At 39.4% G+C, this 22,858-nt stretch overlaps 3 protein-coding genes and 2 non-coding genes across 5 annotated transcripts; all 5 read left to right on the top strand.

Annotated features, from left to right (window-relative positions):
• Positions 1-3,384: 3,384 nt before the first annotated feature.
• On the top strand, positions 3,385-4,096 carry LOC128266612 (protein Turandot A-like). The gene is made up of 2 exons (XM_053003255.1): positions 3,385-3,533; positions 3,591-4,096. Exons 1-2 carry the CDS (start codon positions 3,511-3,513, stop codon positions 3,955-3,957), a joined length of 390 nt encoding a protein of 129 aa, XP_052859215.1. The 5' UTR covers positions 3,385-3,510; the 3' UTR covers positions 3,958-4,096.
• Positions 4,097-5,336: 1,240 nt separating this feature from the next.
• LOC128266609 (protein Turandot C-like) lies at positions 5,337-6,071 on the top strand. Its single transcript, XM_053003253.1, has 2 exons — positions 5,337-5,475; positions 5,547-6,071. The coding sequence occupies exons 1-2, from the start codon at positions 5,402-5,404 to the stop codon at positions 5,908-5,910; spliced, it is 438 nt and encodes a 145-aa protein (XP_052859213.1). The 5' UTR covers positions 5,337-5,401; the 3' UTR covers positions 5,911-6,071.
• A 3,165-nt stretch (positions 6,072-9,236) lies between these two features.
• LOC128266607 (protein Turandot Z) lies at positions 9,237-9,940 on the top strand. The gene is made up of 2 exons (XM_053003251.1): positions 9,237-9,363; positions 9,418-9,940. Exons 1-2 carry the CDS (start codon positions 9,341-9,343, stop codon positions 9,854-9,856), a joined length of 462 nt encoding a protein of 153 aa, XP_052859211.1. The 5' UTR covers positions 9,237-9,340; the 3' UTR covers positions 9,857-9,940.
• A 12,226-nt stretch (positions 9,941-22,166) lies between these two features.
• On the top strand, positions 22,167-22,238 carry Trnat-cgu (transfer RNA threonine (anticodon CGU)). Its single transcript has one exon. It is a non-coding gene; the product is annotated as a tRNA-Thr (tRNA).
• Positions 22,239-22,786: 548 nt separating this feature from the next.
• Positions 22,787-22,858, top strand: Trnat-cgu (transfer RNA threonine (anticodon CGU)). The gene has a single exon. It is a non-coding gene; the product is annotated as a tRNA-Thr (tRNA).

The raw sequence follows: 22,858 nt of genomic DNA, 5'->3' as shown, positions 1-22,858 counted from the left end.
TAATACTAGATCCCTTTAAGGATGTAAAAACAATATGAAAATATTTCTCTGAGTGTTCATGTGCCTCTGTCTGTGTCGGCGTTCGTGGCAGTGTGTGTAATCATGCATATCTTTGCCAGTGGGTTTTCGGTTAGTGCCTTATTTACATTGGCCGGAAGCTGCTGGTTGTGCTTGTTTCCGCTTTTGTCTGTGCAACTTCATCTCCATCCATCCATCCTTCTCGCTCTTTTCGTGCTTCTTTCGCCGGGGCTATGAAGTAGAGCAATGGTCTGGCTCATTAATTTCAACATAACGCGCACATGGCCAACAAATTTACCCACGTACGCACACGTATAAATTGCAGGCACACACATACTGTAGTTGGCTCTTAGCTTTCAGCGGTAATTATTTCAAATTAAATGGCAAAAACGCTTTTCAAGCAGGTGCTCCCAAAAGTATGCAACACATTATTAGCATCAGTCAGTGGGGAAAATGTACAGGTGGCTTTCGAAAAGTCGATCCGCAAATACGGTTTACAGTTTAAATGGAAAAAGGAAAAAAAAAAAAATTTTACTTAATTAATATTGATTGATCTTGACGTGCCAGAAAATGGGTTTTAAATATTACCCTTTGATTTGTTTTGTAATAACTGAACTGTTGTGTTTAAATTTGTATGTATAAAAATATCATTCTGTTAGATGTTTAAATAAAATGAATAGTTTTAGATACATTTATCTTGTCACTAAAGCATCAATAAATTCAGTTGAATAGAAATACATAACTTAGTTCTACCACTGGTCGCATAACAATTTGAAAAATACAAGTTTATAATTTAAGATAAGGAGCTCTTAGTGTTTTTTTGTTTTTGACAGCCTTAACGCGATTTTCTGTTTCAGTAGTCTCTTAAGCATGAGATTGCACTTTGATTTCGCTTTCTTTCGCCTCTAACTAAGATGGATAAAGTCAAAAAAGGCATCTGACTTTGGGATTTTCTTCCTACACTCCGACTGTCTGTCGGTCGTCTGGCCTCCATCAATTTGGCCTTTGGGCTGGTTTTATTATCCCAATGGGTATGGAATTGCGTATAAGGACTGCTTGTCATGTCTGACTTTTAGTCCAAATAATTTTAGTAATGCAAAGTCAGATGTACACATGTGAAGGTTGTGCCCGGAGTCATAGAATTCCAGGGTCAAGGGGACCTCGAAAATAGTTTCACGTTATGCTTGAATATAGCTACGTTTCTGGGCAGTTAGTCATCCTCTTTCCTTTCATTTTTTAGGGAGTTGTAAGCAACGAGAGATGAAAGCAAAATACCAAAGGTAAAATAAGGAAATTTAAAAATGTTTCTGTTGGCCAAGCTTATACAGTGCATTTCCCGTGCAGAGCTTATGTAAAAGAACGTAAATGCCAAGCTTTACTTTACTGATGTGTAGTTTCATATTGTGTTTCCCATATTTTACAGAAAAGAACTTGGCTTCGCTTTTTGTTCCTTCTCTTTTTGTTCTTTGCCATTATTGTTTTTGTTGGACGTACTTTACCTTTAAAGCGAAATCTTTGCCAACTGACTCTTCACTTTGTATAAGCCATAAAAAAAACTTATTTTTATTTTCAGGACTGAAAAAATAGTCTTTTGTGACCGTATTAATAAACTATTATTTTAAAATAAATTGACTATTATTTCAATGGGTCTTGTGAAAGTTTAGTAAGCGCAAACTACATTTTTTCTCTGCCTGAAAGATTAATCCACCCTGCAATTAAACTGATGTATGCAAGGATGCGTCCTTTGAGGACTGCTGCCAATTAACAAGTGCACAAAAGCTTTTAGCCAGCTCTTTTGCCTCTTTTCCTGCACTTTATTTTTTCGTCACGTACCAAGGACTCTCTATTAGTGTTTTTAGAGCAATCGGCAGGCAATGATGTCACATGTCTGATACCAAGGACGGGTGACACATTGAAGTGGAAGTGGCACATGCAACAAATTTGTAAGGGCGCCGTTTAATTCCGTGGAAGCTGCTTGGATGCCTTCGCCGAATGAATGGATGAAGCCCACGGAGAACGCCCCCAAATCCGTAGTTCGAAGGCGTTATCGCTTCTGGCTTATACTTTTGCGTTGGCCCTCTTTTATAGGCGCCTACAAATCCACTTTGTAAGCCATTCCATTGGTAATAAAGGCGAAAGTGAGTGCCGCTAATATAAAATTGAATTTAAATAAATGGAGTCGGGGCCGTAAAAAGCCGAAAAGCACCGCGCTTCGATTCTGATTTGATTTGTTTGGAGGCGCACGCCCAGCACTTAGGCGCCATTTGATATGCAACAATCTTTGGCGGCAGCCGAAATCGGAAAATCGAAAAGTGTAAGGGGCAGGGGAAGGGGCATAATCATCATCATCATCAGCTGCGTCGGGAGTTTCGCTTTGTAATAAATCTTTGTAGAAGAAGAAATGTGCCCGAAATTGTTTTAATTTATTCATGCCACGCGCGTTCCCTGTTTTGTGGAGTGGTATTGGTGGGAGCCATTGATTAAAAATGCAGAGGACTGCACTGCGCCGACCCTTGATCCTTGAAGCAGACACCTAAGTGCATGGAATGCCTCTGGCTTTTCCCGGAATGTGGCTACATCTTCATTATGCAAATGCTGTTGACACAAATTCAGCGGGTGAACTTGAACCTGACAACCTGAAACGACTGCCGTTGTTGGAGCTTTCATTAATTAGTCGACAGGCTGTTAGCCAGCTAATTAAAGAGCCGGTCTACAAATTGCCAGCTTGTGTGGGCCATGTGGGATAGATTTAGGCAATTAGCACTCTCAGTACGCCCGCGATTTAAGCCGCTTTTAACCCCCCAAAAAACAAACTCAAAGCGGGCTAAAAGCTATATCTAGCAGCCAGTTTGTCGCGTACCTGCACAAAACATCTGGCTGCGTGTCCTTGTTCGCCTGCCTCCTGATTGCGTAATTCCAGCTCACAAGTGCCGACAACGGTTGAGAGTCTATTAAAAATGTATTATCAGTGTGATTGCCACCAGAGCCTGCAGAAGTGTCAGCCATATCCCCAGCATATCCCGTCCGTATCTGTGCGCAGTTGTTTCAGTTTAAACGTTTCAATTAGCTCTGGCGGCACTTAAAATAAATAGTCTTATTTAGCTTATTCTATATCCATGTGGGGAAAATCCAGACTCTCTTTTTTATTAAAGAGTTTAAATGGAAAAATCAAACAAAATGCAATTTCAGTTCCATTTTTGGTTCCAAGAACTTGGAGTGCAAAGGGTTACGTATGCGTACATTTAAATTTCTGTTGAATTGCGATGACTGCTGCTGTAGATCTAATTAGGTTTAACCTTATCTGTGCTGTTTACTGATATGTTACATTTGACTACTTATACATAGGTTATCTAAGAAATTTCCTAACGTCATCATTAAGCATTCTGTGAATTTCCCTCTCTTAGTTTTACTGCCCGCTGGGCTATAAATTCAGCAACTTGGGTGCAAAACTATCAGTTCGGTTTTCTCCAGCATTCTATCAAGTGTACCAAAATGAATTCCTCAATTTCTCTAGTGTAAGTAATTCTATGTTTTTGATTTACTTTAGAGTATAATTTTGCCAATTTAACCAGATGCTGTGCACTGCTCCTAATAAGTCCTTTTTGCTTGGGTTATACTGACGAGGAGCTTAAAGCTGACGGCCGTAGAGTTGCTGAGATTATACGAACCTCTCAGGACGACGATTCCAAAATCAATAATACCCAGGAATTACTTGACATATATAGACGTTTATATCCTAGAGTGACGCTGGAAGATAGGGATGTTATCGACAGGTATATCAAAGAACATACCGATGCAATACTTATCGATGGAGTTCCGAGTCAAGGCGGTCGGAAAAGCAAGTACGTTGGAAAAGTCCTGACTCCAGTTGCGAAGGACGTGGCTTCTGGATTCTTTCAAGAACTCGGTGCAAAAATTGCTCGTTTATTCTCTTGGTAAACTGCATTAGGTATATATGCAAGTTCACTTTCTAAAATTGTTATATTTTTCTAAACCAAAATATGTAATTCCAAACTATAAATAGTGGTGTATAAAATGTTCAATATATAAACTTAAATACAAATTTGCAGCAACTCTATATCTTGGTTTCCTTCACTTGTATGCGGATATCTTAATGATGAAATCTCAACTAAGGTATCTGAAGAACATAATCATGGTGTTATCCATTACGCTATTATTGTTCAACGTCCTCATGTAATTCACGATCTAAGCATACATAGCGAAAGGCATTGAAAAGTCGTTGTGGCTAAAGGTTTTGGTCGAGAAAAACCCAATTTAAGTCCTGCTCCGCTTGACCTTGTTAACCTAGACGACCAAGTCGTAGATATACTATTTGCCTAAACCAAGGGATTTTAAACAGAAAATTTTATGAGATAATAAATTTTAATTTCATAAGAACTTGGATTACTTTCAGTTGAATTGTGGTGCAAAGTAATGTAAGCCAAATTAAGATTAGCCTTATTCACTTACTGACAATTACATTAATAACTTACAAGTTTTATTTTACTACTCATACACATGAAAATAATGCGTAAGTATATGCAAAGGTTGCATTATATTCTATTGCATTGGTCGAGTTTTGGCTTAAAGTTTTGGTCGAGAACAATCCAATTAAAGTCCTGTTTCGCTTCACCATAGTTAACTGGTCGTAGATAGTGTCGGCACTGATATCCTTCCCAAACAGAAGGGAATTTCGAAGTACGCTGTCTTATGTGTTTAGTGTTGAGCTAATAAATTAAATTTTAAAACCATAGTTATATTTTACTCCAGATTCTGATAATAATGCATGAAATGTTTGTGGTAGATTTTACGGGAACTGGCGAAAAACAGTTTCGAAAAAAACAGTTTTTGGCATTGAAGTTAATTTCAACGTATGATCATTGAATTTCCTAGTCTTCTTTTCGCTGCACGTTTGCTAGTCTGCTGGAATAAGTTGGTATTTAGTTTAAGACATGCTTAGTATTCATTCTGACACTATTCCTAAATTACCTTTTTTTTTGTTTTTATTTGGCTTATCTTTTATTGAAATTCACCAAAATATATTCCTGAAAATATATATTTTGTATTTTTAAAGAAAATGTTAAAAGGTAATTTTAAAGATGAAAACGCATATTATAAGTTCACCAGAACTTGAAGTCGAAAGACCAATGTATATGCGCAATTTTCAGTTCAATTTCCGTGTAATCCCCTGTAAGTCTAATTAAGCTTTGCCTTAATCCCTTACGGAAATTACATTAATTACTTAAACACACAAAAACAACGGGTACATATATGCAACGTTTGCATTAAAATCTAAGGCATTTTTCTAACGTCATCATTAGGAATTCTGTGAATATTGTTATCAATTTCAACGCGAAATAGGCTATAAATTCAGCTAACTTGGATGCAAAACTATCAGTTCGATTTGATCCAGCGCTCCAATAAGACTTACAAGATGAAATCCTCAATTTTTTTAATGTAAGCAATCTTAAATGTTTGCTTTACGTTAAAATACTAATTTCTTAAACAATTTTTTTACAACATACTAGGTGCCTTGCACTGCTCCTGATTAGTCCTTCGTGCTTGGGATATACTGACGAAGAACGGGAGGCTGACGGCCGTAAAATTGCTGAAATCATACGAACCTCTCAGGATGACGATTCCAAAATTAATAATACCCAGGAATTGCTTGACATATATAGACGTTTACTCCCTGGTTTGACTCCAGAAGAAAGGGCAAACATCGATGAGTTAATAAAGGAGCATACAGATGAAGTAATAATAGACGGAGTTCCGAGTCAAGGCGGTGCGAGCAAGTACATTGGGAAAATCCTGACTCCAGTTATGAAGGACGTGGCTTCTGGATTCTTTCTAGAACTCGGTACACAGCTTGGTCGTTTATTCTCTTGGTAGTCTTCACTAAGTTCTAAAACTTAAACAAAAAAAAATATAAACTTTTTAAAATTTGTATAGGTTCATTAACTAAAAAAATATAATTCCAAAATGTTAATAATTGTTTGAAAAATTTCTAACATATAAGTTCAAATAAAATTTGTAAAGAATTGAATGTATAATCACTTGTAATATTTCATTGAAACCGAACAATCTTTATGGGTAGATGCGATAACGATTTGATTAACTTTAATCGCCTTTGTGCTTTCGTTTTTAAATTATTCACACCCATTCACACCTGTGCATGCACATGCAATAGAAACAAAAGCGAACATCTTTATATTCATAAAATGCATATATTTCATATTGTTGTGTGTAATAAAACAGAAAAATATGCACTCAGACAAGAACGGAAAGAGCTCACTTAAAAATTTGGAAAGAATGGAAACCCGGCAACTTTACTCACTCAATCTGGCGAACAAAGTTTGTGTTGAATTCAATCAACACCCGGACAACTGGACTGCAACGTCCGGAGATTGTTTTTTGGAAAGTTTTCGCAATTATTATTTCTGTGTAAAATGCCTTTTTCGGTGTTGTAGAAAAACTCGTTTTTGCCTGGCGAAAGTTTTTGATTGTCTGGCCAAAACAAGGCAAGTGGAAAGTAATTGCCATGCAAGTGTCGAAAGCGCCTGACAGGGTCCTTCTGCGGAGTGTGGGTCATCCTGGGCTGCCACAGGATATCCGAGTGGGTGGGCGTGGGCACTAGTGTGTGCTCGCCTCATCAACGCCATCAGCTGTGGCATTTGGCTTCTGAATGTGTCGTAAAGTTGATCCTTTCCCTGCGACGTCTCCCCTTGCTGTCAACGCTGCTGCTGGCAATTTGTTTAATTAAATGCTCGCCCAAGAACCAACATACACAAACCAACACAAACACTCAACGGTCCGGAGCCCGAAGCACAAAATTAAATTGAATAACAGCGGCTAAGCACATCGGGGCTAACACCTGCTAATCAAAGTGTCAACTGCAGTGACCTACAATACAGTCGAACTTACCTAGACCAAAACTGTATAGCCATATCCCAAGCCAAACATCGTATATACAAATATTGTCCTAAATTTGGTTCTCTGTAATCCTGGTTATGCACTGGCATTAAATACTTCGACAACATCACGTTTGTTAAGAGTATAGAACTATAGAGATGCTACTGTTTTTCTCCTTGACCATTTATGTTGCCAGAAATCTGTGGGTTTTTGGCGAGCTGTCCAAGTAGGTCACAAGGATTTGACGGCACAACATGCAAATTTAGTTCAGGCAGTGCAAAAGCAAAGGGGAATGTTGCTAGCAGCATAAGCTCTGCATCGCATCTTTCCCCGGTAAGGCTTAGGAACCAAGACCTTAACACCAGCAGACAGCACTTCCTAATTATGTTTCTGTGTGGAATTCAGCCTGAGGCAGGGAAAAGTTGTCCTATTGCATGGGGTTTTCTTTTTTTTCTGCCTTTTGCTAAGCCATTGCTTACAAGGGCTCTTGGCCCCATCCCGTTGTTGTGTGTAGGCTTTTACATTATCGCCTATATCGTCCTGATTATCATGTGACAATGTGGCGCACAAAATAAAATCAGCATTTTAGCCTTGTCAAGTGGATGGCCCTGCAGAAAGCCAGACAAAACCGAAATGAACTGATCTGAGATGAGCTGTGTTCGCCGAAATGAAATATCCCGCAGGCACACAAACTCCTCGGTTGTCGACTGGCAAAACAGGATACGCATTCTGCAGGGCGCCTGCTCAGTGGCATGACCCTCAACTATTTACATGGCCAAAATCTTGTTTCTCCTTGCCAGCAAGCCAAGACCACTGGCGAAAGTTTTGCCGAGTCTGGCTTTAAACTGCTCCCAACTTTCTTGCCTGCAAAGAAATTGAAAGAAATAACCACAGTTTTTAGTTTCTGGCTGGATGCCATTAGAAGAGGTAAAATGGCATAAAAACAAATATGACATTGATTTTAGGTACAAAAACACTTTAAGTACAACAAAGGCAACTGTTTAAGGTCTTCCGGGTTTCTTTAAAGTGATTTTTAAATATATATATCTAAGAAAAGTATTATAATATTTAATATTTTACGTTTTTTTTTTACAATAATTAACTTATTTTTTTATTCGAGAAAGGTTTTTTCCATTTAGTAACATGTATGTACGGATAAACAAGGGAGGGGGATATTCCTTACTTACCCAGTGTAAGTATCAAAAACAGTTTTCATCCACCCGCCCGAAACTGTTCTGGGAAAATTCAATTCCGTTTGTTTATGTGCAGAAGTCTAATTCAAATGCAAAGATAAGGCACAACGTTTGGGACTACAATAGATAGACACTTCAGCACGCTTTCTTCCCTGAATCGGCCTATCTTTCGCTCTTCCTGAGTGGTTTCCCTTGCCACACGCATATGCTGATAAAGTTTTAGCACCTGTACGGGGAAAAAATGTGGAGGCCGGGAAACCGAAAAAAAAGTTTGCCATTTACAGCCCATCAAGTCGGCTTCAATTTCGCCTACCTTTTGTTTGGTTCACTCTCACTCCTTCCAGTTCCCCCTCCATTTCAGAGTGTCCTTGTGTGTGCTGGCTGTGTTGGCTGTGTTGGCTGGCCTCTTTGTTTGTCACTTTCGGCAAAGTTTATGCGCTTTTTACAACGTGTATCCTTTTTGCATGTCGACTTACTGTTTTGGCTTTGCCTTTCACCATTTTATTGCAGCAACAAAGGGCTCCTTAAGCACGTGTAAGGCGAACGAACACACACATGCAAAGTCGGCGGAGCGCAACAGTGTGGTTGGAAAACTTTGATCTTCCTGGCAGGAGACTTAATTTAATGTCCTTCTCGTGGGCTGACTTTTTGCCAGGCGGGGCTCCTGTTTTGTTTAAGTTTTGTGTCGTGACACAAACACTGAATTTCAATTACCGGCTGCGAAGGTCCTTGCCAAAGCATAGGCATACACAGGAAAAATTACTTTTATATGATATATACTGTTTTGCTACAAATACTAATTTAACTAATTTTATTAATTTGTTTTGATAGGGCTTTTATTGATTCAATAATCAAATAGTAATAATCATCAATAGTCACAGTACTTTAAAAGCAGATCTGGCGTATGCGTAATATTTTCATTACTTAGATCACGACTTGAGAATTTAAAGAAACAAGGTCTTATCAATTCAACGAACTGACAATCTTTGCTTTCGGAACTGACCTCTTACAACCATCTGGCATATGTATGAATAAACAAATAAGTAACATTATCAGTTTCACTACCTAGAATTTCAAGAATCCAAGCATTATCATTTTATTGGATTTACATGTCTTGGCTTCCATTCTCCTTTTCAATCTATAGCTGCCTATAAAAGCGAAGCGTTTAATGTATACAGCATTAGTTTACCAGAGTCCATCAACTGAAGAAAGTAACAATGCATTTTGCCATCCATCTAAGGTAAAGCTGGTTCAACATTTCAACTTCAATATAAAAATTCATTCTAAATTGTAGCTTTGTTCTGGCTGTGCTGTTTTGCCTCACGGGCAACGGAAAGGCCGGAATGATTGATCAAGATCGTAACAGGCTTCAGCAACTCCAGCTCCAAAGTCGGCGAACCGGCGATGTCAACTCGCAGGTGCGAATTGCCTATGAAGTCATTGAAATTTTCGATAAATACAAGGGACGGAGTGCCTCAGATGTCGCCAAGGAAGCTCAGTTAAACACCCAGGTCAATGATTTCAAGAGCAAGACTGTGATCGTAGACGGAGTGCCAGCCCAAGGAGGCGTTTGGGCCATATTAGGAATGGTTAGGTCCGCTTCTGATGCCGTTCCTGACAATGTAAAACAGGATGCCCAGAACTTACTAAAGAGTTCTTCAAAGGCATTAGTTGAAACCCTTACAAACTATCTTTTCAACACGGTTTTGGCCAAGTTTGGTCTTGGAAAGTGAATTGCAAAAGTGATTTATTATTATAATAAATCTTCAAAAAAATATTTTAATAAATAAATGCATAAATAGATAGTGCCAAATAAATTACCAAAGTTGTTAATTTGAAAACGAGGTTTAAGATTGAAATTAAATTTTACCATTTAATTTACAGATTAAAAATAAAAATTGAAGTATATATTGTTGCAAAATTTTTATTAAATATTTTTTCCAGGTGTAAATCTGGCTAGTCTCAACCTGCGTGTTATAGTTGCTCGCATTTATACTACTTTCGGGCTTAAAGCTTTCCAGAAACTGGCGAAAATTTGGCCTGAAATTTATGAGCTCGGTGCTGGCCAAGTGTCCTTGCGGGACTTTACACACCCAAGCACAGAATGCCTTGCACTTTATTTTCATTCAGAGCCTATCGCACGAGCTTATTTGATTTTGGTCGCCTCTTGTTTGACCCCTGCGAAGTTTTCCCGCGTCCCACTCATAAATATCGAAAAAGGCACGGGAACATGTTTGCTCTTGGCCGAACTCGGGGGCTCATCTGTCCAGTCCCCTGGCTGTAGGCTGTAGGCCCAAATACTAGTGCAGTTTCCACGTTGACCAAAAGTTCAATTCATTTTGCACAGGGACGTGTCGCTGCTCCTCAACTGTTTTCATAAGAATTTATTGCTTTCTCTGGGCAACTAAGTGGATCAGATTTCTCTTCCAGCCAGCCATCTTTGGCCTGTGTCCTGTGTAATATGCCACAGATTTAGTGTTGGCGAAATTACTTTTGCCTTTTGTTCGCCTTCATTTTAGGACCCTCTAGTTTCCCACTTTTCCTTACTTTTCTTTTTTACAATTTTGTCGTATCGGATTGAAAATTGAGTTGGGTTTTTCGGGGCTAAATGTCGGGAGGTAAGAAACGACAGCCGACCGCAGACTGACAGTAGGGACAGTTCTTAGGTAAGATTGTCCACACCCCAAATGGTTTCTTTTTCAATGAGCGAAAAATAAGTGTCCTTAAAGTGAAGTAACTTCTCTAGGAACTTATCTTGTCTTTTATTGAATTAACTTCTGAGAAAAGAGCCAATTTGCTTTTATTTAAAAGTTTATTACAATATTTCGCCTATCTTACTTAATTTTATTCTGTACAACTGCATGCTTTAATTAATACATTGCTTTCTTAATTTTTGCACAATTTCCTGCTTGAATTTATGAAATGAGTCATTAGTCTGTGTACTATATGCATCTGCATAAAAAACGTCTACATCGTTTTACAGTAAATTGCAATCCAAAATGTTTAACCACTTGACGACTCTACAAAAGTTTTCCTCTCGAAATGTTTTGGCAGAGTTTTGAAATGCGATTTGCGGCTGCATTGTCTGTGTCCTTGTGACGTTAGTGAAATTTATTTCGTTTTTGCATAGCTTGTTTGAGGTTGAGTGGGTGCAGTTTGGTGGCTTTTCGGCCACAGTGCGTGGAATACCGAACGAAAATGTATACCCAACTTTGGTGTGTATGTATCTACGAGAATGTCTGCGAGTGCTGTCCTAAAAGTGTGTATTGATTTTCAGCCTGTCAGCAAAGCGAAAATATTTATTGTCAGCTCGAGGGGATGCCAGCCGAGTTTCGCTCAAATTGTTCCCAGGCGGCAATTGATGGAGGTATGGCGGTGCCTTAGGCATCCCCCCAAGTCGCACACTTCGTTCGCCAGTGCGTCTGTCAGTATCGGGAAATCGGGGAATCGAGAATTCTTAACAGCCAAGGGCCAACTATTGCGTTGATGGACTCATAATTACGGCCATGTCCTTCGCATGGCTCACTCCCTGGCACACACACACACACACACACCCACACACACTGATGGGCGCTGACATGCATTAATATTGATTGTTGATGTCGCTGAACCGCACTAATCAGTGCCGCATGTCGGTTCCCGTGTTCACTGTACTCTGTACATTGACATTGACACGGCCATCCTCGCCGGATGATGTTTCACAATTATTCTCCTTCTTGTCCGCAGCATCATCATCGTCCTCCATTGTCATTGTCGGCGCAATGAAATTACGTGTTACATATTGCATTTACATTGCTGTCATGTAGTTTTTCCTTTTAATTCAGTTGTTGAGTTTTGCATGCGCTCGTGGGCGGTCTGTAAAAAGGTGACATAGCCCCACCTTGACAAATAAGAAAAAATTAATTTTCCGGATGTTCATCGTATTTTAGTTTCCATCATATAGGAAGAATTCAAATAGCGAGTGTAATAGCAAGTTATTTATTACAATTTTAAATCTTAATTTTGGCATAGGAGTTGCGAAAATATGAATTAAGATTCTTTTTAACAAAATATTTATCTATTGAAGTACTGGTTATTTCCATTTACTTTCTTTTTTTCTCATTTTTCTAAGCAATTTGTTTTAGAAGACCGAGTGAAATTATTTGTTTTATGTAAAATTAATATTCAATTTTAATAAGCTCAACTATTCAATTATCGTGTAAATGGAACCCTTTTATCCAGAAAAACGTTGAACGTTTTTGTTTAATTAAAATCCTTCGGTTTATTAACTCTTGGCGGAAATAATTGATAACTTCTGCGAACCAGTTAGTGACTTTGACACTCATGTTGTGTATATAAAGTGGACCCCAGAAGAACAAAGGCTGAGAGGCAGATATGCCATTAAATACTTTCTGTTTTGACATTCATTTGGCCAAGTCGTCAGAAAGCGTTTCCAATTTCCCGAGGCATCGCGCAACTTGGAGAAGTTTTAATGAGTTGGCAAATGAAATTGGCAATCCGTAGTGGATGCTCGACACTTGAAGCATGAAATCAAACTAATTAACTCAAAATTTTACATAAACGCCCAGCAAAGTTTCCCCACTGGGCGCTCAAGTTGGCAATTTCATGTGATTTTCCGCTCTCTGCACATGATGGCAGTGCAATTGTACACAAGTTGGCTACGACTACCTAACTGAACTCCTGAGCTGAGGAAAATCCATCTACCTCCATTATAAGGGCAATCCGGCACCAGCACCTCCGGGTTGAATGATAATTCAGTTTTGCCGGCATGATGAACAAATTAAAAACTTTTCTTTTTAACCATGATCCCAGCAAATGCCCTACAAATTATACCCCCAACGTCAAAGTTTCCACTTTTTTTTTGCCAGCCATTGTGTTTTTTTGTTGTACTTTTATAAAATTTGTTGCACACTTTAAGCATTTGTCTGTTCTATGCCTGTTAAGGCATTTAATAATAGCGGGGCAAAATAAAAACAACTTTTGAAGAGCTCGACAAACAGATGAATCGGAAAAGCTTACTCTTGGCATTTGTATGTGAGCTTATGGTTATGCAGAGCAGCTTAGCTTAGAACAGGGATTTACATAGCTTTACCTAAAACTACAAACCAAATGACTTAATCTCAGCAACTTTATTTTTTTAAAGAATAATATGTATACCCACTTATGCACGCCCAAACTTCTCATCAACTATTTGCCTTTGATGTTGCGCACTGGGGCTGCAACCTGATATGCGACGAGGAGAGCCTAATGTTTATTACATTATATATGGCATACTTCAAGGAGCTGAGTATGCTCCATGTTCTTTGGCGTTGCGTCATAAAACCATTGCATAAGTTTTGCGCTTGACAGCGAACTTTGAAGCGTCGGTTTTTATTTCACTATATCGCCAGCGGAATTCAGATACAGAAACAGAAACCGAGCCATCCAGCCATCCAGCCATCCAAGCATCCATATGTATGAGCTGTGTGCGAACCGGGGCTCTTTCGTGTCTATCTGTGTAGTTTGACAGTTCGTAAAATCAAAGTTGTGTCTCGCAAAACGTAATAGATTTTTATTGCCGGCGGCAGTGGTTTGCTTCAGCCAGTCACCACTTCCATTTTGTCTGCCAGCCAATGCGACTTTCTGGCTGTTTACCACATCCAAACACAGATCCACCTACACAGATAGAGGAACTTTCCCATTTTGCCGGGAAATGCTTTTAATCTAACTATAAAGTTGCTACAAAAGTTGTCCCCAAGTTTTAAGGTTTCCACTTTGCTTTTCGGCCGACAAGAGAATACTACAAAATTTAACTTGCCCTTGACACGTTGCCAAAATGCAAAGGATATGAGCGAAATCCAATTTTACTTTCCGCTGTGTTTCCGAGTGAAAGGGAATGTTGAGCAGTGAGCAGAGAATAAATCACTGCGTTTTAAGAAAAAGTTTGACTATACCTATAATGAATTTTATTTTCTTTAAAGCCCGGCGAATAAATTTAGCTGCCAGATGAAAACGGGAAAAAATATTCGCATTTGTTTTAAAGCCAATAAAAATTAATTAGCGCAGCACGTCGGAGATAGCGGCCTCAATTATGAGGCCAGGGCCTTCCCCACAGAGTTTGGCCAAAAAAGCGAAAAATCAATATGACAGCCTGGACGAAGTGTTGGCAGGAGGTGGCTGGTGGCTGGTGGCTGGTGGCGGTGGACTCGTCCTTGGACGGTGGACGCGCTAATTTCAAGAGCCCTGGGCCATAAAACCGTGTTGAGGGAGCACAAAGCCCTAAAAACCAGTCAAAGCGAACCGAAAGACGTTCAAGCCGGGCCATAAGTAGCTGAGGATTAGGCAAGCAGCTCGTCGTCTCTTGGCCAGCTCGTTTTTCCCATGGCTTTGGATCGACGACTCAAGTCGGCAGTATATCTTTTAATTAAACGATTTCACTGGATATTTAACAGCCTCGTGCTCGATTGTGAAGGTATTCTGTCGCGTTGCAGGGCCACAATGGAGTCCCAAATGGCATCGCTGATTAATGTCTCGATTTTATGGCAAATAATGTTGAATGAGCTACGGCAGCGAAGATGCAAGAGGTGTTTTCATGAAAAACAAGGAAGTATATAACTTTGTGTAAGGTTTTTGCACTCTTTAAGTTTTTATTAAACACTAAAACCAAATAACTTTTTTGAAATGAACCAAACTATGTAAACTTTTAAGGGTTTCCTTTGAACAAGTGCAAGGGTAAGTTTTCAGCAGTATTGAAACCATTTTCAGCAATTAAGAATTTATAAAAAAAAAAACATAAAACCATGAAACTTATAGCGGTTTTAACCTCTTCAGATAGTATATTATTAAATCGCTGTATTTTCCTTCGTGTAATTTCGGACTCAAGGGCATCTGCGCATCGTTTTTCGGCATTATCCATTTTGCCATCTTGACTTTAAATGTTACTTTACTTGGCCGCTTTGCATTTCTTCCGCTCCTCTTGTTTTGACCTTCGGTGTGTCTCTTTTGGCTTTGCGCGGTTTCGGCCGCCGCCTGCAGAATAATTAAAATTCAAAAGTTGGCAGCGGCATTTGTGCATTAATAAATTAGTTGGGCCGGGCCACTTGGAGGCGGTGGTCTCCAGCCACTTAAAAGTCATGAAAATAACCAAATATGCAGACGAAGTTTAAAATAAATGAAGGCGAGCAGGGGAGCGGAACATGGTCAAGTTCTGTTTTCTGGCTTTAGTTGGCCATTTTATGGCTGCTTTGGGACAGGATGCATTTGCATGCCTAATAATTGCGTCCTCCAGTCCGTTCTCCTCCTCTTCCGTTTATGACCCACAACGGAGGCTCGGTCTTCGGCAAGAATTTGCTCCCTTAAACCATTTCATTCATTTTTGATGGCACTGAAATGGATTTGGTTATCATAAAAAAATTTGCCGAGGACAATAAAGGGTAGCGAAACAATTGAAATCTGAAAGGCTTCAAACTGCTTATCGATTCGAATGCTGCCGCTGGTTGTCATAAAATGCTGAAAATCGTACCAGCCCAAGCCATCTCTTTTTTTTTTTGCGTCGTCGTGGGCGAGGAAAACGAAAACCTGAGGCTGAGCGTCCAGGCGTGCGACCCATAAAGGAAACCTATTACATTTTTTATACTTAATGCGGGGCATTTAAAAAATAACACAGAACAGCACCAGTAAGGGGGAAATGTGTGAAAGGATGTTTGAAGGTTACGCCTTGGTGACCCCGCCTGCTCCGCTCCGATAAGCAGATGCTCCCACTTATTGATTGACTAGGGAAATGGAGCGTTGGCCTCGTCCGGTCACTGCTAATTGAATAATTTAGGCAAAAAGTGGACCGAAAGACGTATATATTTCACTTTGATAAGCCCATAAACATCGTCTGCGAACATTATTATCGATGCAGTGCACCGGCCACCGGAAATATCAGATCTTTTTTTACCTTATGGGCCAGCCGGAAAACGTTGAAATGAACATCAGGTGGACCCTGCGCACCAGCATTCACCTGCTTCACAGTCCTGCCGTGCTGGGATCACATTAAATGATTTATTGGTCCTTGGTCTGGTCTGCGTGAGTCCCTAAAATTTCATAAATTTCAACCTTCTGGCAGCCTGCGCTTTATGGCGAATACGGCAAGAAAGTTTCCCCAATGTAAGGGGGGGTGGGGCAGGAAAAGTCAATAAATGGAGCTGCTGTATTATGTATTGTGTACTACACAACGTTGATGTTGGTTCGACCATTGCAAATTGCTCTGAAATCAAACATCAAAGTTAAAAGTGCTTATTGTTGCCTTTTCTCTGTTTATTTTTCGCTTCAGTTTGCATTGTTGTGCTGGGCCAACGCGACGCATACTTCATTTAACCGGTGGCCACTGTTGAAGGTTGGTCAGTTTATTGAATGTATGCATGACCATTGCCGTTCCACTCCGGCATTGAAAATTTCATTATACACTCATCCGGACAGAATCGAATGAATTTAATTAAATATTTGCGAGATATAATCGAATTTCAATCCGAACGCCGCACAAATTCCATTACCGAATTCAGTCGCTGATAATTGAATGTATACCGCTTGTTTGCCATAGCAAATGACATTTTAATTACATTATCATCCCCGGAAACCAAGTGCGACAGTTATTTGTAAGCTATGGGATAGTCGCAAAAGGAATGCAATGTGTGGAAAATGGCAAGTGCGATTTAATTCCAAGCGCAAGTTAAAAGAGAAAGCTTAAAATATACTATATATTTTTGGAAGTCAGGTATCCGATTGTGAACAAGTGCAGCTGGCATTTTTCTATAGTCGTAGACTCGCCACCTTCTCCTTTCCTATCTTTTTTATATTTTTGGAGCAATCAGACCCATTTCTCTGCGTTTTCTCCTGCGTCCTTCAGGCAGAAAGTTCGTTTCGAAACTGACCTGAGCAGCATAGCAAATTTAACGGAATACAGAAAGTTTGGCAAAAGCAATTCAAACTAGAGTCCAAGCACTCGGGCGCTTGCAGGTGCTTCCGTTGTATTTTAACTGATTTTATATTGTTTTTGTTGCGTGTGTATAAAACTATTTTTTCCCCAGAATACGCGATTGAAATACAGATTAAAATAAAGTTCATTGGAAAAAGCTTATTATTGATTCAACCAATTTAAAGCTGCGCTGAACGATTATTAAACACTAGAACTGATTAGTTTCGTTTTGTTTAAATAACTTTCGCTTTCAAGCATTAGAATACTGTTTACTCGTGATAAGCCTTGGGATTACGATGCCTTACGATGCAGGGAGACCCAAGCTCAACATTACTCATACGCCACGTTTAAGGTCTTAATAATTTCTTTTTTATCACGCTCACTCTCACTGTATATTTAAGCTTGCCTTCACTCCTTATGGGCGCTTTGATTTATTTTCATTTGCCTGCGCCAAAATACCGTTAAAGCGGCTAACAGAGAACATTTCTTGTGACAAATTTGTAATTTATGTGTTTTACGTTATAAATTGTAGATCACAAGGAGATTGCGGTCTCTTTTTGATCCCCTTCTCCATTTTCCCTCCATTGTTTTGTTTTTTTTTTTTTTGCGCTGTGGTGTGTGTGTTTCTGGTTTCCTGGATTTTCATTTTCGCCGAAAGCTTGCTTCGTGACTTTCGTTTTGGTTTTCTCACTTTAATTTGCTTTGATTTTTCCTGCTTTTCATGCCAATTGGCAGTTAGCCTTCTCCGCCTTAACCTCCTTGGACACGCCCATTTTTTGGGCCCTCAAAGCTAATTTGCTTTGTGGTAACACAACTGAGTCCTTTTTTTCTCTCCTCTTTACCTTTCGCCAAATTTAAATGCGACTGATTTCCGCTTCCGTTTCCCGCAGCCATTTTATTTAGTCCTGCGGTTTTTTTCGTGCGTTCATTTAAGTCAGCGATTTTGGCTGTTATTTACCTTTATTTTTCACTAAAAAATCTTTTGTCTTTTGAGGTCTTTCGCATTGTCAGTTGGCATTTATTTCGATTGAATTTCATTCGGCTTTTAAACAAAAGAACAAAGCGTTGCTGTCAATAACATTTCGCAGGGCTTAAAGTCGATTACGCTTCGGTTTTTTTATTAAAATGACTGCCCTCGGCTATTGTTTCAGTCGCAAAGCTTCTCCTTTTTTTATTAAATGCCATCGAGAAATTATTAATGAAGCTATGCGAGCCGAAGGACGAATCAATAATTCACGTCCTATACGTGAGTGTGTGCTCGTGAAGGAGAAACTAATCGAATTTATTAGAACGGAGCCGAGTCGTCTCTTGGAATCGCCAGCGGCTGCGGGTCTGTGTGCTCCGGTTGGCGGGTTAGTTATAACAATGCCGGGCAATATGACCTGGCACGGTCCTCAACATTATTGCCAATATTTATGTTCGCCGCCAGTATGCGAAGCAATTTTCTGACTGCTGCTCCAGGATAGCTGCCCCCTCGTCATCATTATCATGGGCAGCCGTAGCTATTCCACTCGGATTTCTACGTATGTAAGCATTTTACTTGAAAACCCATTAAAGTTTGTCGGAAATTTAGGGAGCTAGATTGGCAAGTAATGATTTACATTGGAAAATGATAAAGGGTACCAAAGGGGGGGAACATAGCTTAAATTTTGTTCAGGCTTTATATCATGTTTACTTAGGACAGGACTTAAAGACTTAACATTTTTAAAAATAAAATAAACATTGTGGAAAATATTAAAATAAAGCAATGTAGTTTTTGAAACCTAATTTTTATAGTTGTGGAAAATAATAATATAGTTTTTATGCAAATCAAATAAACCTAAAGTTGTAAAAATATGATTTTCATTTATCAGAAGTTGGGATGTAATTAGTCAATTCATTCCTCGCTTGATTTCTTTAGAAATATATTTCTAATATATAATATATTAGCTGATTGAAATTTTGGTTGCTAATAAAAAAACTCAAGTAGTAGCAGCTAAGCTTGATTTTGCCACAATTTCTTTTGTGAAGGATATATTTAAAAGCTCGAGAATCAAAGGATATTAGCTTTTATCTTGAGCCGGCGAGTTAGCATCGCATCCCTTTGTTCTGATAACTATTGAAAAATTAAATTGTCACAAGTGGCGCATACACACTCACACACACGCGACCACCCACACCCACACCACAGACCCACTGACACATTCTCAAAGCTATTGATGTTCGTTGGCACAAAGCAAAACCACAATGGCGAAGGGGTGTGGGTGTGATGGTACACCATCCTGCGGCACGTCCATAACACCGTCCATGTCCTGCTGCTTCGTGTCCTGCCAATGTATGTGTTTTCCGCTTTGTTCTTTTTATGCCGCCACACAAAACGGACAAAAACTAGTGAAAGCATCGCCAGGTAATTTCATTATTCAAATATGTGTGAATGTGAGCCGTGAGCAGAGCGTGCTGACTGATTGACTGGCTGACTGAGTGACAGTCGACTTTGTTCTATGATCGGCACTTTGGGCATGGACCAAGGCCAGAGCTGGAAGCATAACCAGAAGCAGGGATTCCGCGCAGGGCTTCTTGAAAAAGAAAAAAAACAAAGACCACTTCCGCTCACTTCTGTTTTCGTGCCTTGTTTATTTGCACTTCAATTAATTACGCCTCCGATTCCCGTACTGTCTGGTCTATTAATTGCAAATTTCATGCATTCTTTATGGTAATTTGGCTCGGCCAGTTCCCTCAGCTATTGTCAAATTGTTTTTCGTGCCTCATTAAGTGTGCTCGCCATCCCGCTCTGACCAATATAGCTATCTCTGTTCATGGGCAGCCTACGGCTGGGGGCGTTTAATTTGTTTCAGATGACTTTTGATTATTTTAGCAATTGGATTTACGGCCAGCCATAAATAAATATATATTGCGTGCGACCAGCGAATTGTATTAACTGTTGAAAGGTGTTTAATTTGAATTTAACCATCTGGAAGTTGGAATAATTAATGACAATAAGAAAAGAAGTGTCGAAATGCAAATGAGACCTACTAGCGGTGACCCTGAATAGAGTCAAATACTTTACTAATTTAAGGCCTGGGACTTACATCCTGGCTAACCAATCGTAACTGCTCACAAACCGCAAATATTTTAGTCAGGAATGGGTCTTGCCGCTTGAGGAATTTCGACAGTTTGGCCAGATCTCAAAAAATCAAACCCCGAATGAAGATGCAAACCCACAACCATCTGAACATTTTACCCAGTAGTTGGAGGCGATGGGAGATTTCTGGAAGCATATGCCAGAGGTCACAATTCGCTTGGCAGCTTGCAATAAATTAGCTTCTTGGCCCAACGATTTTTGGGCGTGCTTCTCGGGCCATTTTCTTTAATTCTCGCCTGCTGTTTTGGCTGTGAGTTTGGTTATAAATTCTTTCTTTTAGCTTCATTTATCAGCCTTTTGTACGCCTGTGTGTGCGGACTGATAATCAATAAGCATGTGGCAGTGTTTTCCTCAAGTCCGCTTCCTAATTCCCGTTTTGACAGCAATTAATCAGGGCCCGCGCTTGCGTGCAATTAGTGCTGCTATAAAACACCATAAATTGCTTTATGCTGCCTCCTAATGGGAACTGGACGAAGAGTTAGGGAAGTCCTTTTACGAGGCGCGTGCATGAAAAATTCAAATCACTTGATTAGTGGCAATTAATTTGGCCAACGCCATTGCGTAAATCACTCAGTCAGCTAAAGTAACAAGCCTAGTCAGTTAAATTCAAAATGTTTATGCGGGCTAAAAACTGTGACATTTGGTTAGTCAGCGTAAATTGATAGTTTTCTGTTAGCTTAAGCAAAAAATATACTATCCTTATCGACATTGTTACATATTGGTCCCCGGCCGAGAATTACCTGTGCTATATCGCGATATTATCATTGTATACGCGCAGAATTGTTGCTTCCCGACATTGTGTTCCAGAACCTCTTGTTTATGGCCCTAGTTATGGCGGGTGTTAATGGCTCGTTTGCGTGCCCCACCGCTACTTGTTGTGACCTTGTCCAAGTCCTGACTTGACACCGAAAAAAAATTTATATTTAGGTCCTGATATTACTTTTAATCGTTTAATTTTATTTTAAAAAATAAAATAAATAAATTAATTAGGATTTGTTTTATAAACTTGGTTTAAGAACTAGCATTTGCATTTTTTTTTACATCTCTAGAAATCGATGGATTTCTGATAGGCCATAATAGCTACGAAATACTAATATTGTTTTTTTTTGTTTCTGTGTATCTCTGGCTGTGACTTGGCCAGTTCAATTTGTAACTAATAGAATTGTCACTCACATATCGCAAACATCTGTTGGATAGCGTTCTCCACTGCCATCCAATCCCATCCACCTAGGGTTGGGAAAAGGGCCCATCACTCACCGCAATTGTGTTGTGTGACAAGTGAATTTGTCATTGGCTGCTCAAGTTGAAACAAAGCCAAGGCCGGACAACAGAAAATTGCTTGTATTTTTGTCGGGGAAAAGGCGTCTGAGGTCGGGGGGAATTTGAATTTATGTTAGGGGCTACAAAAAGGGAAATACTTTCATTTGGAGCCGCCACAAAGCATTTCCGCATTGTGGCACACACATAATGCAGAATGTGTGTAGGTATGTCCTTCTGACAATGAGTGATGCTTCTGTGAGCCTTGGTCAACACCAGGAGACATGGTAAACAAAAACAGTATGTGGCATCATGATGGATAGCCACATATCAACTGTCTAATGCATATTGCAATCACAAAATAGGCGGCTATTAGTTAATAGCCATTATCTGCGTGTTGCCTGAAATGATGGCATTTCAGCTGAAAACTTCAAAGGTTATTAGCTAATTGCTGACCTATCTTATCTTAAAATGCCGCACTGATAGCATTTTCAGATACATCAATTGCTTTTTAAAGCGACCTAATGGGCTATGCAATTATATCTGAATTATTTATATATACCTATTATGAATTGCAGTTCTAGTTATTTTTATATTACTTGTATAGAAAATTAACAATTAATATCTTATCTTCTCACTGCGCAGGCGCTCCTTCGATGCTCTCTCGTTCCCTCTCTTGCACTCACGGCTTGTTTGGTATGCGCCCTTTGGCGGCCGCTTGCACATAGCCTCTTTAGCTCAGTGGTAGAGCGTTGGTCTCGTAAACCAAAGGCCGTGAGTTCAACCCTCACAGGAGGCAACACGGGAATTAACTTTTTTTTTTTTTTAAATTAACAAGCATTGTGAAAATATCATCGACAATTAAATTCTTGTTCACAGAAGTAAATATAATTAACTTAATACTAAGTATAATTCACTTATGTTTACTCAATAACTTTTTAATAATGTTCACTGGAATTTAAATTTTTAAAACTAGATTTGACGAGAAGTAAAATTTGTTCTTATATTTTCCACATTAGCATGATATTAATTTTCGGCAGCGCTAAAATATCAAACATTTGGAAACAAATCAGTTCTGAACCGTATGTTATTTAAAAATGATTTTGCAGTCGTTGATCGTTTCGGTAATAAAAAATTAAAAAAAGTTCACTCTTTGGAACGTGCACTTTTTATAGCATTCAGTTATCTGAATAAATTAAAACATTGTTTTACTATTATCGTTTCTCAAACAAATTGACAAACGATCTAACAACCCTCTCTCTTTCTCTCTCTCACGTTCTCGTTATCTCTGCTTGCGCCTCTCACAGCGTTATTTTGTATAAGGCATTTGGCGGCGCTCTTCGCATCGCCTCTTTAGCTCAGTGGTAGAGCGTTGGTCTCGTAAACCAAAGGCCGTGAGTTCAACCCTCACAGGAGGCA

This window comes from Drosophila gunungcola, chromosome 3R (assembly GCF_025200985.1).
Source record: "Drosophila gunungcola strain Sukarami chromosome 3R, Dgunungcola_SK_2, whole genome shotgun sequence".
NCBI lineage: Eukaryota > Metazoa > Arthropoda > Insecta > Diptera > Drosophilidae > Drosophila > Drosophila gunungcola.
The sequence above is the reverse complement of the archived record's forward strand: the minus strand, read 5'-3'. Positions and strand labels throughout refer to the sequence as shown.

Coding starts and splice junctions, on each gene's coding strand:
- LOC128266612 (XM_053003255.1), top strand. CDS start 3,511: ATGAATTCCTCAATTTCTCTAGT. Junction 3,534..3,590: donor AATTCCTCAATTTCTCTAGT/GTAAGTAATTCT, acceptor CAATTTAACCAG/ATGCTGTGCACTGCTCCTAA.
- LOC128266609 (XM_053003253.1), top strand. CDS start 5,402: ATGCAAAACTATCAGTTCGATTTGATCCAGCGCTCCAATAAGACTTAC. Junction 5,476..5,546: donor AAATCCTCAATTTTTTTAAT/GTAAGCAATCTT, acceptor ACAACATACTAG/GTGCCTTGCACTGCTCCTGA.
- LOC128266607 (XM_053003251.1), top strand. CDS start 9,341: ATGCATTTTGCCATCCATCTAAG. Junction 9,364..9,417: donor CATTTTGCCATCCATCTAAG/GTAAAGCTGGTT, acceptor TCTAAATTGTAG/CTTTGTTCTGGCTGTGCTGT.